General features: G+C 47.9%; 1 protein-coding gene across 1 annotated transcript; it reads right to left on the bottom strand.

Moving 5' to 3' along the window:
• Positions 1 to 16,782: 16,782 nt before the first annotated feature.
• LOC104607115 (peroxidase 5-like) lies at positions 16,783 to 18,180 on the bottom strand. Its single transcript, XM_010272642.3, has 2 exons — positions 17,811 to 18,180; positions 16,783 to 17,708 (listed from the first exon to the last, which is right to left on the bottom strand). The coding sequence occupies exons 1-2, from the start codon at positions 18,051 to 18,053 to the stop codon at positions 16,932 to 16,934; spliced, it is 1,020 nt and encodes a 339-aa protein (XP_010270944.1). The 5' UTR covers positions 18,054 to 18,180; the 3' UTR covers positions 16,783 to 16,931.
• Between the last annotated feature and the right edge of the window lie 384 nt (positions 18,181 to 18,564).

Genomic DNA, 18,564 nt, shown 5'->3' with positions numbered 1-18,564 from the left:
TCCTCGGAGGACGAGGATGAGGAGGCGGATTCCAGAGGCGGTGTTTTTCCTGGACTTCTGGTGGCTCCTGGGTGCCATAAACCTAGTCTTTCAAAGATCTTTGGTTGGACAGTTGTGCCCTGTGATTGTCAAACTTTCCCGAGCTGCTTAGCTCGGTTATTGCCTTGTCATTTTTCTCTTTCCTTTTTTTTTTGAAATGGTAATGAAAGTTCTTCTTTTTCTTCTAAGTATGGTGTGCACTCTTTATCTTTGCTAAGGCGATCTCAACACCCGAGCTATTAGAGCTACATACCCGAAGCAGGACTTCTCGACAATCGTTATTTCGAACTGTCCCTTAAATCATTCAAGGCATCTCTATGGTGCACGGCGAAGTGATTACCATGTGTGCCCGAACCATATACTCATCGGTTATTCTTTAGTTCGATCAATGTACCAGAACAAGCTATGCTTGTCGGTGTTTAAACCCGAGCTGCTCACGCTTTTCATACTTTACCCCCATCGTCGAAATGGCTAAGTCCTTCTTGATGCCGAGGTGTTGGTTAGCTTGGCGCCATAGGCCGTAAGCCGGGGGGCGACTTGTGGTCTGCCATTGAAGTTCGCCCTGTCATGGAGACGACTAGGTCTTATTGCGCCGAGGTCATGTTAGCTCGGCATTTTGGCCCTTAGTCTCTGAGAGTGACTTATAACCCACTCTTGGAGTTCGCCCATGCCATAGAGGCGACTGGGTCCTATTGTGCCAAGGTCATGTTAGCTCGGTATTTTGGTCCTTAGGCTCGGAGAGTGGCTCGTGGCCTAATCAGTTGGTATAGATAGTATTGTCTTAAGTTGACAATACTCCATGCCCGAGGTACTTGTTTCCCTTCGAGGGTCCCGAGCTCATACGTTACTTCCCCGAGCATTCGTTTCACTAGGTAAGGTCCTTCCCAGTTGGGCCCGAGCTTGCCAGCGCCGGGCTTAGGTACCATAACTTTACGAAGGACCAGGTCGCCAACGCGGAGGTTCCGCTTCTTAACCCTAGCGTTATAGTACCGAGCTACTCTCTGTTGTTAGGTTGCGGTCTTGATGTACGCGAGGTCCCTTACTTTGTCGAGTAGATCGAGGTTAGTACACAACTCATCTTCATTCGTCTGGTCACTATATGCTTCCAGTCGCAGCGCAGGTACTTCGATCTCTGTGGGGATAACTACTTCGGTGCCGTTGGTGAGGTTGAAGGGGGTTTCTCCCGTGGAGGTCTTTTCCATGGTTCGGTAAGCCCATAGGACACTCGGTAGCTTGTCTGTCCACAACCCTTTAGCTCGGTCTAACCGTGCCTTCAGTCCGCGGAGGATGGCTCTGTTTGTGACTTTTGCCTGACTGTTTGCTTGAGGGTGTGCGACTGAAGTAAAGTTCCGTCGGATTCCCATGTCTTGGCACCATTTCTGGAATTTGATGTCCTTGAACTGCTTGCCGTTATCAGAAATCAGTGCCCGAGGTAACCCGAAGCGGTACACAATGTTCTTCCAAAAGAAGTTTTGGACGTTCCGGGCTGTAATCGTTACAAGGGGTTCAGCCTCTACCCACTTGGTGAAATAATCCACTGCTATTGCTAAGAACTTCCTCCCACTCGTTGCTGGCGGGAATGACCCGAATAGATCGATGCCCCATTGTGCAAAAGGTCACGGACTGGTGAGATACTTGAGGTCGGCAGTGGGTTGGTGGTGAATATTGGCGTGCTTCTGGTATTTGTCACATTTTCTAACGAGCTCAATGGCATTTGCCTTCATTTTTGGCCAAGAATACCCCTATCGAAGTGCTTTTTTGGGCGAGGGTCATGCCTCCCAAGTGTCCGTCGCACGGACACTCATGAGTGTCACGGAGTACGAGCTCAGCTTCGGAAGGTCGCAAGCAACGCAAGTAGGGGAGCGTGTAGGATCTCTAGTATAGCTGTTCGTCTATCATGACGTATTTGGCTGCCTTGCGCTGCACCCTTCTGGCTGCATTACGATCTACAAGGAGAGTCCCGTGTAGAAAGAAGCACGCGAGCGGGTCAATCCAGCTCGGCTCTGCTTGAACGACGGTAGCGACCTCCTCTGCCCCCCCGAGAATGCTAGGCCGAGGCAGGTCCTCTATGTACACGGTTCTCATGGTGATGTCGCTGGTGCTGGCTAATCTGGACAAGGCGTCGGCCTCAGCGTTCTCCGACCTAGGGATTTGCCTGATAAAGTGTGACTGGAAGTTGAGCAGGGCCTCTCTGACATTGGCTAAGTAGGCGACCATGGTTGGCTCGCGAGCTTCGTACTCACCAATGACCTGGTTGACCACAAGTTGGGAATCGCTGCAGAAAACGATGTGCTTGGCTTTTACTTCTCTCGCTAAAGCTAATCTAGCTATCAATGCCTCATACTCTGCTTCATTGTTAGATTACGCGAACTCGAAGCGTAGCGGTACTCCAGTTTCGTGCCACTTGGGCCGTGCAGAACTATTCCGGCTCCGCTGCCCTGTTGGTTCGAGGAGCCATCTATGTGAAGGATCCAAGGCTCCTCATCCCAGCTCGCGTTTAGCCGAACTAGGAGAGATGCCACACTGGCTGCTACCTCACAGGGCTTGGACTCAACCGGCCTGGGAGCTTCGGGCTCACCCGAATTGGGGACCTCGTGCTCAATCGGCCTGGGAATTTTGGAGCTGAATGTGCATTCGACGATGAAATCTGCTAAGGCTTGGGCCTTAATAGCAGTTCGTGGCTTGTACTGGAGGTCGTACTCGCTGAGCTCAATGGCCCACTTCGTCAACCGACTAGAGACCTCGGGCTTAAGTAAGACTTGCCTCAGAGGTTTGTCGGTGAGGACGATAACAGTGTGAGCCTAGAAGTACGGGCGGAGCTTCTGAGCTGCAATTACCAGTGCGTATGCTAGCTTCTCTATCTCCGGATACCTCGTCTCTGCTCCCTGCAATACTTTACTAACATAATAGATGGGTCGTTGGACCCAATCTACTTCTTTTATTAGTACCGAACTGACCACTTCGTCGCTCGCCAAGAGGTATAGCTCTGAAACATTGCCCTCCTCGGGCCGGGTTAAAATCGACACACCTGCGAGGTATTTCTTGAGCTCATCAAACGCGAGCTAACAGTCTTGGGTCCATTCGAACCCTTTGCTCTTAATTGCCTTAAAGAATGGCAGACAGCGGTCCGTCGACTTGGACATGTAGCGGCTCAGTCGGTTGACGATGCCGACTTAGACATGTAACCACCCTGAGCCGCTACATCTCATATCTAAGATGGCCTTAACCTTATCCGGGTTGGCCTCAATGCCGCGCCGGTTGACGATGTATCCTGGGAATTTACCCGAGGTCACACCGAACACACACTTGTTTGGATTCAATCTCATGTTAAATTTACACAAAATTTCAAAAACAGAATGCATATCTTGAATTAATTCATGCGAAAATTGAGTTTTGGCGACCATGTCGTCTACATAGCATTCTACTTTTCTACCAATTAATGTCTCAAACAATTTATTTACAAGCCTTTGAAAGGTTGCCCCTACGTTTTTCAACCCGAAGGGCATAACCTTGTAACAGTATAGATCGAACTCTGTGATGAAGGCAGTCTTTTCTTCGTCCGCCGGGTCCATCTTGATTTGGTTATAGCCCGAATAGGTGTCTAAGAAACTCAGCAACTCGTGCCCTGAGGACGCGTCCACCAAGCAGTCAATTCTGGGGAGCGGGAAGCAGTCTTTTGGGCAGGCTCGGTTTAGGTCGGTGCAGTCGACACACATGCGCCACTTGTCGTTAGCCTACTTTACCATAACGGGGTTGGCTACCCAGCTCGGGTAATGGACTTCTCTTATGAAGTCAGCTGCGAGGAGGTTTGCAACCTCCTCGTCGACCGCTTTCCACCGCTCCGGGGCTAGGTTGCGTTTCTTCTGTCTAACGGGCCTAACTATAAGGTCAGTACTGAGCTTGTGAGTTATGAGGTCGGGATCTATACCGGGCATCTCTGTCGCGGACCATGCAAAAATATCTAAATTTTGAAGTAAGAAACTTACTAGTTCAGATCGTAGAGGTTTCTGGACGGAAGCACCGATCTGAAGCGTCCGAGTTGGGTCTGCAGCTGAGGTCGGAACAACGACTATCTCTTCTGTGGGTGCAGCTCGTTCCTCACCTTGCTCCGTAGGCCGCTCCAATTCGAGGTCGTCGGCCACCTTGGTCTTTCCCTTTAGGGCGGCGACATAGCACTTGCGGGACTCGAGCCGGTCGCCCCGCGCTACCCCCACACCGAAGTCTGTAGGGAGCTTCATTTCCAAGTGATAAGTGGAGACCACCGCCCGTAGGACGTGGGTGATCGGCCGACCTATTATGGCATTGTATGGGGAGGGGGTCACAACCACCAGGAAGTCGTGGTTGAGTCTAACTACGCAGGGCCATGTACCGACTTCCACAGGTACTGTCACGTTCCCAAGTGGCCTGACTTCTTCCCCGCTGAAGCCCACCAAATGAGTGTTCGCAGGCTTCAAATCACTTCCCTGCAACTGAAGCTGGTCGAACGCGGCTTTGAAGAGAATATCCGCCGAGCTGCCTGAGTTGACGAGTACGCGCCTGACCTCGAAGTCGTTGATCCTCAGCTTTATCACAAGCGCGTCGTCGTGGGGGTAGTGGACCCCTCGCGCATCGTCCTCCATGAAGAAAATTGGTTCTTCTGTCTTCGGCCGCTTCGGAGGATTCTGTTCTTCTCGGGCAGCTTCACGAACAGACGTCCGAGCTGCTGCTGAAGTACAACCCGCGACGATCGAGCCTCCCACTATCATGTGGATGGTCCCCCGAACCAGCCTCTTCCAGAGGCTGCCTCTGTGACTGTTCGGCCGGCCTGCTGCTGGACTCGGGAGCATCATTACCGTGCTCCCCTTACCGACTTGTTTTATTATTATTATATTGTTATTTTGTACAAAGTTCCTTAAATATCTGCGACGGATGAGCTCCTCTATCTCGCCGCGGAGGTTTTTAAAATTCTCAGTACTATGACCGTGATCTCTGTGAAAACTACAATACATATTCTTATTTCTCTCATTGCCATTCCCCCACAGACGGGGTGGCCACTTCACATACGGGGCGTCCTTGATCGCCATCAGGCTTTCAGCTCGCTTCGCGTTCAGTGGGGTGTAATCAATTCGGTCCACCACAGGAGCTCAGAACGACTGACCCGGCTTTGCCCCCCGAGCTGCATCTTTTTTCTTTCGACTGTCCCCTTGGTTGGAAGGCTCTCATTCCCTTTTCCTCTTCTCGGACGCGCCCTCGCCCTTCTGGTTGATCTCCTCCTCCGTGGCTATAAACCTGTCCGCGAGCTTAAGGAATTCGATTATGGTCGCCGGTTGGTTGACAACCATGTGTCATTTGAACTCTTTATGCGTCACGCATTTCTTAGCTGCTGCGAGGCACACGGCGGGGTCCAGGCGTGGTGTCTGCATGCAAGCATCGTTGAACCACTTGATATAGCCCCGGATGGGCTCTCCCTCTCTCTGTACTATGTTGAGGAGGCTTTCTTCAGTTCGCGGGCACCGCTTGCTAGTGACGAAGTGGGACGTGAAGGCTTGCACGAACTGCGCCCAACTTCTTATCGATCCGGGTGCCAGGTTCTGGTACCACATGCGGGCCACTCCTCTGAAAGTGGTGGAGAAGGCCACACACATGCATGACTCATTGGCTCTTGCCAGGTGCATCTGCGACTAGAAGGCGTCTACATGATCATTTGGGTCAAACGACCCGTCATACTTGTCAAGAGGGGGGAGCTTGAAGTCTTTAGGCATTGGGACTGCCAGGAGCTCAGGACACAGGGGGGATGGAACTGAAAGGAGAGGAGCCTTAGCTTCGCCCGAGCTTACCTCTTCTCTACCCCCCAGTTCGGGCAGGTTGCAGGTGGCAGATCGGCGAGCTTGGCGGCGGCGTCTTTGCTTCTTGGTGGGCTCTGCATTTGTGCTGCTCACCTCCGTGCTATCAGGAATGGTTTGTGCAGAAAGTAGCTCGGGCCGCTGGTGATGACTGCGGACAGAGGGATCCTGCTTGGAATCTGCAATCAGGATCTCAAACCGGTTTTCCAGGAGCGGGGTTTCAAACTTCGACTGCCGAGGTGATGTAGACCTGGCGAGCTGGAGTCCTCCCGACCTGACCGCCCGCGGCGAGACCGGAGTGGCCGGTCTCTCTTGTCTACCGCTGGAGGAGGCCTAACTTTTAGGAGGGTTTTGGGAGGCTTCTCCTTGGCGAGAGGGGCGTTCGTCCTGGTGGCGAGACCTAGCTCACTGTGAGGCCGGGTGCCGAGGAGGGAGCTGCGGCTGCTGAAGCTGAGGTTGAGGCGGCTGAGGGAATTGCTACTGATACTGGTATTGGGAGACCTGGTGTAGCACCTGTTGTTGATAGAGCTGGAATTGTTGAAACTGTTGCATTTGAGTCTGCATGGCCCGCATGCACTGCACCAAGTTCTCCAGTTGGTTCGAGTTGGCCGCTGGGGGCACAACCGAGGATTCGGTGAAAGTTGCTCTGACTGTAGTAGGGAGTGGAGCAACAATGGGTGCTCCCGTAAGAGGCACGTTCAAACTAGGGATTCCGTCCGCTGAAAGGGGGACGGTGAACTGTCTGATGCAGACAGTAGGAAGCTGTGGCTATTCCCCGGAAGCGTTCTGGCTGGCGCCACGTTCGGCATTGCTGGAAGAAGCCATGAGTGTTGAGTTTTCAGAGAGGAAGAAAAACTGTGAAGGTTTAGAGCAAGGCTTTTAGAAGCGTTTCCCACAGACGGCGCCAAATGATGCGGCACGATCCGGGCACTCCTAGCTGGCTACTGACTGGCTCCTTGTTGGCAACGGACAACACCTGAGAAGACGGAAATGAAGGATTCCCGGGGATTTTACCCAGTGGGAATACTCCGATGCTTAAGTTAGAACGCAAGAAGGAAGGAAAGAAGAGTGCGGTGGCTAAGAGTGTAGGTCGCGCTTTATCACTATACTCGAGAGATTTTAAGTCTCAAGAAGAAGTTTCTCTTCTGCCCTGGGGGCTTTTATAGGGGCGTTCTTGTCAGGTCGGGCATAACCGCTTCTGGGTCCCTGCCACAACCGTTACCTGCTAGGGCTGCGCAGGTGGCCGTTGTGACATACTCCTCGTCCGGGTGAGTGACGCGTCCCCAAAGTGGCAGGCACGCCTCCACCTGCTGAGAGACGTGGACGCATATTGTCGAAAGGACAAGGACTGCACCGTCAGTAAGGGACGTGGCGCAGTCTGATCGGTACGGCCTGTCAGATAGAAGCTTCCTGAGGAGTGCTCATGCGGCTCATTCGTGAGCTACTTTGTGGCGAGCTCGGAATACTCTAGGATTACCTTTAATAGAATTGATCCTTGGGATGACTTGTCTGCTTGGGAGCTTGGGCGAGCTAGTTCCCCTAGATCGCGAGCTAAAGTTTCCTTGGTGTATCCCTTCAAAGGTAGCTCGGGGAACCCGGAGCTCACGTTGTGGCGAGCTTCTCCTTCTGTGAGCTACGATGTAGCGATCTGCTTTATGGGCCCGTCACTTGGTTGCACTAGGCTACAATGCTGAGTTGTTGCTCGTGTTGAGTTAGTGTCCACGTGTTACCGTTTCATAGGTCAGGTCAAATCGTTCTCCATCAAAACTAATCTAAATCAAAATGAATTTGAACAAATTGGGCGGTCCAGACATTGAATTGGACTGGTCCAAATTGGTCCGAAACATTTATTGGGTTGGATTGGATCTGGTCCATTTATAATGGACTCACATTGGACTGGATCGGATTGGACCAAATCCAATCCAATTGACACCCCTACTATCAACCTACTTAATAGGTCACTTGTCAACCTGTTGGTCTAGATCCATGGTTGAACTCGTAGTCCATCCATCTGGAGTGAAAAGTGGTTCAGCATCCAAGCCGAGTTTTAAAACATTGCCTTCACATGTATTCTCCACTAGTACTACAAAAACCAAGAGCATGTAATCCAAGAAGCACTAAGTATATGTTTGGTACCATTGGTGTTTATTGGGGGCGTTTATATGTTAAACATTTATACGATAAACACTATCTTTAAACTTTTTTGTTTATTTGTTTGTTTGGACGATTTTTGGGCGTTTCAAGAAATAATCCATAAAGTTACTTTGCAACTCTACAAAAATAAATATTTCCTTATGATTGGCTGTTTGGTGGGGCATTTCAAGAAACAACCATATGAGTGATTCAATGTAACACTTTTTCTTGATATTTAGGGCTAGCTATTGAGTCAATCCAATGGTCCAAATTACCCATACTTGTATATAATTGCCGATTTTGAGATCCAAAGTGAATCTTAAATACAAACCACATCCAAATGGTCAAAATGTGAAATTGATATATATTGCATATATTATATGCAAATTATCCATTTTTTTCTCCTAACTTCATCTCACCCTTGGTCCCAACTACTTAAAGTCAACCAACTGCCATCCCTTTAAACCATTTTCCTGATAAATCAACATAAACTTGTTTTTTTATGCCGAACTAGAACCTTGTCTACAAGATGAAATTTGAACCAACACAACATCAAATTGACGACAGAAGACACGCTAATTATCATGTCCAAGTTTGTAGAACAACTGCCTAATTCTAGATAATAATAAGCAGCTAATGGAGCTTTCTATCAGGTTAGAGTGTAAGCCAAAGCTTTTACTTTTGTGTGATATAAGATAAAAATGAAGAAACCAGATATTGATAATGAGTTTATTATATCTTGTCAATATATGGAGACACCTAATGCTCAGTTTGAAAGCAGTACAATTTGTACAGCATAAATATATACAAAATAATATAAAATATAAGGTTTTGCACTCTACATATTTACATTTATACTTCTTTCAAATTCAGCCTAAAGGCTAAAACACCTGTAATGTCAATTTCTCAAGTTCAGACTATTCTTTAGTTTTCTAGTACAAGAAGGCTTTTATCCACATGATCATACAGTCACACAAAGCCCTTGAGTTGCTCCAGTTTGGCCAAGTCCACACAAACGAAGATTCAGCAGCTGTGGTCATATCCGTAGTGTAATCCATTCATCACTTTGTTTAAAGGATACAAGTGGTAAGGAATGAAGAACCGAGTGTCCGGACTAGCTTACCGGCATCAAACAGTAATCGATCTAGGGTTAAACCTACAAAACAATGGAACTATTGGCACTCCCCCACCAGAAAAAACGAACAAACGGGCTTATCGAATGGACTGGTTTACCCACATCAAACAGCATGACGACAATTAGTGTTTTTTTCACTGTTTTCAAAACCGGACCGGACCAGACGGTTGGACTGGAAAAACTGAGAACCAGTCACCTGACCAGTTCCTTTTTCCTCCAAAACCGCCTTTTCTCTTAAAACCATTGATTTTGGTCAGCAAACCGCTAAACCGGCTAATTAATCATTCGAATGGTTTTGATCGTTTTTCAAATTTTTAAATTTTTTATTTTTTTTATCAGAACGGGCCAGCCATTCGGGTCGAACAGTCGGACCATTTGAATCAATAACTGGACCCCTGACCGATTCGATCACCGGTTCGTTTTTAAAAACCATGGTTTTTTTTATCAGGATGCCTCCTATAAAGAAGATGACGGCTCCTCCTATTGCAGTGTGCGGATGGTTTGCCTTGGCGCTACAAGTCTTTTATTTTGTTAGGGTTTAGCTTTTTTGTGGCATTTTGGGTGGCTCACAATACACCGGATCAAGCCAACCTTCAACTAACTCAGCTGACACATTGGCACCAGGTAAGTTCGAAGCTTTATGAAATGACTGTATTTTTTTGGTAAACATCTGAACCAAACAGTGGTTCAAGTGCAAATAAATATTTACGCCTAGCTGGCATAGATGTGGCACCGTTTTTTGAGAAAACACCCACAATACCAAACATGCCCTAAACCATTTTTAGAGGTTAAGACAATTGAGCCTTCATTTGCAAGATCAAAACCACAGAAACCACAGGCTCTCTATGGTATGACCAATGATGCACCTTGCTCTGTCGAATGTTCCTATTCCTGATTCGGCGATTCCCTTGTGATATGACCTATGTAATACCAAGGGAAAAAAATTAAATCAACAATAAAGATGAGTTTATTTGAGAGTTCCTGATAGCACCTCTCAATTTAATTCTAGAGCAGTGCTACAGCAGAGCCAGAGAGATGTCTTCATTGTTAGAAACCGAGAAGGCAAGAGCCAAGAAGTATGACATAACCACCCAAGTAGCCATATAATCCATGTTTCAAGCTTTGGGAGCCATTAGGTGAGATCCCATTCTTCTGCATATTTGGCGGAAAAGCTCTAAGGCTTCCTTCCACCACAAGTGTTTTGTGTACCCAGAAATCATAACTGTCCAAACTACAACATCTTTGTGCAGAATCTGATCAAAAAGCTTTCTAGCAACGTCAACATACCCGCATCAGTAGTTCGGATCAGCTACCAACACATGGTGCTAACAACATCCTAATCAGTCATTGCAGTAGAATAATGGGAACTTCCGTCCACAAGTGACGAAGGAGATGTTCCCAATATGTGGCTACAGTGGCCTGTTGGGACAGTATTGGGAGCATATTGCGAGTGTTTCGTTGGTAGCAGATCCTTAGCCTTCATGGTGGGTCTTTATCTTCTGATGGGTCCCAGTTTTATAGTGAGATGTGCGGACAGAGATGATGTTGGAACTTGGAAGTGTGTTGAGACAGTTTTTGTAGGAAGGAGATCTCAACTCTGCACTCATAGCGGATCTATGTGAATTGGGATCTTCTGCCAACAAAAGACGTTCCAACTCTCAATCAACTTGACCTAACACTGCACATCTCACAATGAGACACTGGGACCCATCATAAAAGTGGGACCCTCCATATATTAGATGTGCGGTGTGAGATCATGTTGGTAGAGGGTTGGAATACATATTTGTTGGCGGGTGATCCAGACTTGATTTCTACTGTCAAATGTGTGTGCCCCACAACCACTCCAATTTCCTTGGGCTTGAGTAAGACTTGCCTTATAGGTTTGTTGGTGAGGACGATAACAGTATGAGCTTGGAAGTATGGGTGGAGCTTTCGGGCTGTAGTAACGAGTGCATAAGCCAGTTTTTCTATCTACGGATATCTTGTCTCTGCTCCTTGCAACACTTTACTAACATAGTAGATAGGTCGTTGGACCCGGTCTACTCCTTTTATTAGTACCGAGCTGACCACTTTGTCGTTGGCCGAGAGGTACAGCTCTAAAACATTGCCCTCTTCGGGCCGGGTTAATACCGGTACACTAGCGAGGTACTTTTTGAGCTCGTCAAACGTGAGCTGACAATCTTGGGTCCACTCGAACCCTTTGTTTTTCATCGCCTTAAAGAAAGGTAGGCAACGATCTGCCGACTTGGATAAGAAGCGGCTCAGAGCGGCTATTCTACCGTTCAACCTCTGAACCTCTTTCACTTTCCGGGGTGGTCTCATATCTAAGATGGCCTTTATTTTGTCTGTGTTGGCATCAATGCCGCGCCGGTTCACAATATACCCCAAGAATTTACCCGAGGTGACTCCGAAGACACACTTATTCGAGTTCAACTTCATATTGAATTTACGTAGAATTTCAAAAACTAAGTTCAAGTCTTGTATTAAGTCACAAGAAAGCTGGGTTTTGACGACCATGTCGTCTACATAACATTCCACCTTTTGGCCAATCAACGGCTCGAACAGTTTATTTACAAGTCTTTGGAAGGTTGCCCCGGCATTTTTTAATCCGAAGGACATGACCTAGTAACCATACAGGCTGAGCTCGGTTATGAAGGCAGTTTTCTATTCATCGGCTGGGTTCATCCTGATCTGATTGTAGCCCGAGTAGGCGTCTAGAAAGCTCAGCAACTCATGCCCCGAGGTCGCGTCCACTAGGCAGTCAATCCTGGGGAGTGGGAAGCAGTCCTTTGGGCAAGCTCGGTTCAAGTCGGTGTAGTCGTCGCACATGCGCCATTTACCATTATCCTTTTTCACCAGAACGGGGTTGGCCACCCAGCTCGAGTAATAGACTTCCCTGATAAAATCGGCTACAAGGAGCTTCCCAACCTCCTCGTCGACTGCCCTCCACCACTCTGGGGTTAGGTTGCATTTCTTCTGTCTAACGGGCCTAACTACAGGATCAGTATTAAGCTTATGAGTTATGATGCTGGGGTCTATGCCGGGCATTTCTGCCGCGGACCAAGCAAAAACATCTAAATTCTTAAGTAAAAAGCGTACCGGTTCGGATCGAAGGGGCTCCTCGATGGAAGCACCGATTTGAAGCTTTCGGGCAGGGTCCTCTGTCGAGGCTGGGATAGAGACGGTCTCCTCCGTGGGCGCGGCTCGCTCCTCGCTTTACTCCGTAGGTTGCTCCAGCTCGAGGTCGTCAGCCACCTTGGCTTTTCCCTTGAGGGCGGCAACATAGCATTTGCGAGACTCAAGCTGGTCACCTTGCGCTACCCCGATGCCAAAGTCCGTGGGGAACTTCATGGCCAAGTAATAGGTGGACACCACAGCCCATAAAGCACGGGTAATCGGCCGACCTACTATGGCATTGTACGGGGAGGGGGTTGCGACCTCCAAGAAGTCATGGTTGAGCCTCACAATGCTAGGCCAGGTGCCAAGTTCCACAGGTACTGTCACCCTTCCTAGGGGCTGGACTTCCTCTCCGCTAAAGCCTACCAGGGAAGTGTTCGCGGGCTTTAGGTCGTTCTCCTAAAGTTGGAGTTTGTCGAAGGCCGCTTTGAAGATGATATCCGCTGAGCTGCTTGAATCGACGAGGACTTGCTTGACTTCAAAGTCATTGATCTTCACATTTATGACGAGCGAGTCGTCATGGGGGTAGTGGACCCCGCGTGCATCGTCCTCTGTGAAGATGGGGTCTTCTGTCCTTGGCCATTTCAGAGAGTTCTGCTCTTCCCTGCTAGTCTCGCGAGCTGATGCGTGAGTCGCTGCTGAGGTGCAGCCCGCCACAATCGAGCCTCCAACTATAACATGGATGATCCCCCGAACTGGTCTCTCTTCAGGGGGCTGCTTCTGTGGTTGCTCCGCTTGCCTGCTGGACTCGGGGGCGTCTCTACCTTGCTTCCCTTGTTGGCATACCTTATTATTATTTTGTACAAAATTTCGTAAATACCCGCGACAGATGAGTTCTTCTATCTCATCGCGGAGGTTTTTACAACTTTCAGTACTATGACTGTGGTCTTTATGAAATCTACAATACAAATTTTTATTCCGAGTGCTCGGGTCGGCCTTCAGCAGAGGTGGCCACTGCACGTATAGAGCGTCCTTGATTGCCATGCGGATCTCGACCTGCTTTGTGTTAAGGGGCATGTAGTCCCTTTCTGCTGCTGGAGCTCGGGAGGGCTGGACTGGCCTTGCCCTCCGAGCTATGTTCTTCTTCTTCCTGTTGTTGCTCTGAGACGGGGGCTCTGGCTCCCTCTTTCTTTTTTCTAGGGCTTGCTCGTCCTTCTGGTTGATTTCCTCCTCTGTCCCAATGAACCGATCGGCGAGCTTAAGGAACTCGATCATGGTTTTGGGTTAGTTGACAACTATGTGCCACTTGAACTCCTTATGGGTGATGTCTCGCTTGGCTGCTTTGAGACGAACTGCGGGATCCAAGTCGGGTATCTGCAAACAAGCGTCATTGAACCGCTTGATGCAGCTCCGGATGGACTCCCCTTCCTTTTGTACTATGCCGAGGAGGCTCTCTTGAGTTCGTTGGTACCTCTTGCTTGTGATGAAGTGAGAGGTGAAAATTTGCACGAACTGCACCCAACTTCTTACCGAGCTGAGCGCGAGGTTTCGGTAATAGGTGTGGGCCACTCCTTTGAAGGTGGTGGAAAAGGCCACGCACATGCAGGACTCGTTGGCTCTTGCCAGGTGCATCTGGGACTAGAAGGCGTCCACATGGTCGTTTGGATCAAAAGACTCATCATACTTATCCAGAGGAGGGAGTTTGAAGTCCCTTGCCATGGGGACAACAAGGAGTTCTAGAGATAGTGGGGAAGAAACTGAGAGGAGGGGGGTAGCTTTCACTTCACCTAAGCATACCTCCTCTTTTCCTTTGAGCTCGGGAGAGGTTCTGGAAGCAGTTCGGTGGGCTCGCCGATGCCTTTGCTGTTGCTTTGCTGGCTCGGCGTTGGTGCTTGATGCTTCAGGGTCACCAAGCTTGATAGGCTCAAACCGTTGGTGAAGACTTTGGACCGAAGGGCCTTGTCTGAAGTCCATGGCCAGGACCTCAAACGGACTCTCCGTGAGCGGGAGCTCAAACTGCGAAGGTTGTTGTGACACGGGCTTAGTTGGCTGAGAGGCCCCTGACCTAGGAAGTCTCTCCCTGGAGAGGCCGCTCACTTCGGCGGGATGGCTTGGTCTGCTTTGTGGCCGGATGCCAAGGAGGAAGCGGCGGCTGGGCCTGTGGCAACGAAGGAAGTTGTTGCTGGTACTGGTACTGGGAAACCTGGTGCAACACTTGTTGTTGGTAAAGCTGAAATTGTTGAAACTATTGCATTTGGGCCTACATGGCCCGCATGCATTGCACTAAGTCCTCCAGTTGGTTCAGGTTGGCCGTTGGAGGCGCAACCAAGGGTTCAGCAAAGGTTGCTCCGACTGTAGAAGGGAGCGGAGAAACGGTAGGTGCCACTGGAAGAGGCACGTTCAGGCTAGGAACCCCATCCGCTGAGAGGGGGACGGTAAACTGTCCGATGCAAACAGTGGGAAGCTGAGGCTACTCCCCAGAAGCGTTCTAGCTGGTGCCACGTCCGGCATTACTAGAAGAAGCCATGAAGAATGCTAAGTTTTTTGGAAGAAGAAACTATGAAAGCTTAGAGGAAGGCTTTTGGAAGCGTTTCCCATAGACGGTGCCAAATGATGCGGCACGATCCGGGCACTCCTACCTGGCTGCTCACTGGCTCCTTGTTGGCGGCGGACGGCACCTGAGAAGACAAAGAAGAAGGATTCCCGGGGATTTTCCCGGCGGGAATACTCCGAAGCTTAAGTTAGAACGCTGGAGAGGAAGAAAAGAGTGCGAAAAGCTAAGAGTGTAGGTCGCACTTTATCACTGTGCTCATGAGGTTAGCTCGCGAGCAAGTAGAACTCAAGTTGAGAGTATGAGAGTGTGTAAGTGTCAAAAGTATCTGAAGAAGATCCCTTCTCCCCTTCGCCTAAAGGGCTTTTATAGGGGCGTTCTTGTCAAATCGGGCGTAACCGCCACTGGCTCCTGTCACAGCCGTTACATGTCAGGCCTGCGTAGGTGATCGTTATAACGTACTACCCGCTTGGGTGAGTGACACGTCCCAAAGGGGCAGGCACGCCTCCATCTGCCGAGAGACGTGGGTGCATACTGTTGAAAGGGTTGCGCTGTCAGACGAGAGACGTGGGGCAGTCGGATCGGTACGGTCTTGTGAGGCCGAAGCTTCCTGAAAACGTCACGCTGCTCAGTCGCAAGCTACCTTGTAGCAAGCTTAGGGGTGTTTCGAGGTGACCCTTATCAAGGTTGGTCTCTGGGGTGATTCTTCCACCTAAAGGCTGGAGCGAGCTGGTTTCCCTAGCTCGCGAGCTAAAATAATCTTGGAGTATTCCCTTCTCGGTAGCTCGGGGGACTTGGAGCTCGCTTCCTCCTACAGCGAGCTATGACGCAGCGAACTGCTCTATAAGCTCGTCACTTAGTTGTGGTTAGGCTACGATGCTGAGTTGTTGCTCATGCTGAATTAGGTCCACGTGTCATTATTTCAGTAGGTCGGGTCAAATCATCCTCCATCAAAACCAAACCATAAATTATATATATATAATTTTAACTTTCTCTCTCTTCTCTTCGATACCCAACCCATAGCCCCTTTCTTTCTAAGTTTCTTCCTCAACAGAACACCAAAGTCAGCCCTTTATATACATCGCCAACACCCCTCCACCGACCACCACTACCATTTCCGATTTGTTGTTGTCGATTGTTTGTCACTCCTTTGCCGTCCATTCTCTCTCTCTCATCTTGTCATCTCTCTTCCAACCCTTACATAAAGCCCTAACCCAAGAAACCCTCTTCCTCTGAACTCTTCAACCGAAGCATATCTGCCCTTGTCCCCACCATTTTCACTGACCCGTTGCCAGCTGCCGCAATCTCTCTCATCTTTCCATCTCCTCTCTTTTATTCTTTCAAAAAGAAAAACCTTAACCCCTTTATCTTTATCTCTGGTTTGTGTTCAACTGTGAACGCTGAGGAACCGAAAGGATAGGAATAAGAACTCGAATTTGGACTTGGGAGATAGGTAAAATATCAACCATTTTCAGAATTTTGGACAAAAAATAGGATTTATGTATCTTTTAATTATATATTTATATATGCATGCTTTTAGCAGTAGAATGCTCAATTGTATGCTTCTCATGAGAATGTTTTAATTCATTTTCTGATATTTTACTGTGTTTATTTAATTGATTATTTTATATTGTTCTTTTTTTTTGTTTTTTATACATTGTATATATATAAATTGTCAACAATAAACTGATTTATTTGTTACACATTATCTTTTATATATTTAAAATTAGTTAATTAATTTTTTCTATATTTATCCAAGCAAATCATAAAAGGGTACCGTATTAGAAATTGCACCAAGCCGTAATAAACGGTTTGGTTTGATCTGATCTCTATGCTAAAATGGTTTGATTTTGTTTGAGAATTTCCGAATCATAATTTACTGGTTTGGTTTGAGATATTCTCCAAACTGGACTGGAATACCCCTACTATTGCATTGCGTTATTTATGTGGTGGTTGTGTGTGTGTGAGAGAGAGAGGAAGTGAAGTTACATAAACCATTTGAAATTATTAGTTGAAAGAACTAATCAATTACAGAATATAGGAAGAATGCCAGACACTTTGAATGGAAACACCAAGGCAGAATACAAAAAGCTTCTCATTTTGGTAATGTAAAGTACGAAGAAGGCTGAAAGGCCTAGTTCACAACGCTGCAGCTCTTCCTGATCTCTCCTTGAGTACCAGTGAGAACGTCAATATAACCCATGTGCACCATCGCCGCTGCAAACTTGGAGGCCCAAGCTGAAGGATGCTTGGCATTGTTCCTCACCATCCATGCCGTCGAGTGACTGCTCATCAGTGTCCAGTCAGATGTTAACAGCCCATGGTGATTCTTCAAGTTCTTATAGTATTTGTTGTCCAACCTATTGGGTGTAAGAACATCCAGCGGCACCGTCGGGTCTAGACTGGATCCCGCCGTTGATGTTGGAGGGCACCTGGTTTTCAGGAAGGCTGCATAGTCGGGATCCATCGATGGATCTTGTGGGTGAGTGGCATTGAAATTGTACAGACGGTTCAGGAAGGACGAGCAGTGTGAGACTCCGATTGAATGCGCTCCAGAGAGGGTAACCATCTCCTCCAAAGACAACCCTTTTCCGGCAAAGCGATCCTCGAGTTGCTTTGCAGTGAAGGAAGGAGGTGGAAGGTTTGCCCGAATATCGGCACTACGGGAGATAAGACCATCTCTACGTCCCGCAGGCACAGCATAGTTGATTCCTCCCAGCTTGTATGCACTATCACGAGCGGCAAAGGCGATGATGTCTGCACATGAGACAGTCTGTGGGCAGACAGCTTCTATATGGGCCTTAGCCATGTCGATCACCTCGAAGCCTCGCAGACTTGGGTTGTTAGCTGGATGTGACTTCTCTGCGTCGTTTCCTGGAGTTGAATCAAGTAGCACAGAAGCATCACAACCCTGAAACAGAGAAAGAATTACAGAGGATCAGTGCCATTTATCAGTATAAATGAAAGCTGATGGCTATTTATGGAAGCTGAAGATATGAACTGATGAACATACCCTGACAAAGCAGTCATGAAAATGCATCCTGATGAGGCCTGCACCTATGCCAGGATTTTGAGATATAGCTTTTGTTACAGCTTTTCTCACAATTGCTTCTGCAGACGGGCAAGTTGAGCTATAAAATCCCACTTTAAGGGATGCAGTTGACCCTGAAGCCATTGTTGAGATTGCAAGAAAGCAAATGAAGCAATAGAGCATGGTTGGCATTTGACTGCTAATAAAATCACGGAAACTACTCATTTTAGTATGGAGAGTAGACAAGGAATAGTTTAACTTGAGATCAAGAGAAGAAGAATTTGATTAGATATTGAACCTCCGCAGTTATGAGCAGGCAGACGAGAAGATGGATTGATGGAGAGAGTGGATGAGCTTATTGGAGTATTTATAGTTGGAGAAACGCGTATATATTAGTATTGTTAATTAAGCATTACTCTTTTACCTGGTAATCGATGAAGAAGTGTTCAGCAGTGAGAACTTTGAATATTAACAACGTCCACTTAGAAGCTGTCTAATTTTGAACTGTTCCACACTTCTATGATCTAATTGAAATTTTTAATCTGACTTCACTCATCGTGATCAGGGTTATCCTCTTCCTTCTTTGCTCTTTCCTTGCTGTCACAATCTTTAATTTTTATTATTGTTCAATTCACTCAACATGATATATTTGCTTTTTAATATTTCGGTTGGGCTAGCTTTCACTTTCGCCTTTGAATTTCGAGTTAATGTCACTGCCAATAAAGTAGAAGCCTAC

Source organism: Nelumbo nucifera, chromosome 3 (genome assembly GCF_055504915.1).
Source record: "Nelumbo nucifera cultivar China Antique chromosome 3, China Antique-T2T, whole genome shotgun sequence".
In the NCBI taxonomy this organism is placed as follows: Eukaryota; Viridiplantae; Streptophyta; class Magnoliopsida; order Proteales; family Nelumbonaceae; genus Nelumbo; species Nelumbo nucifera.
Note: the sequence above shows the minus strand (reverse complement) of the source record. Positions and strands in the feature narration are given on the sequence as shown.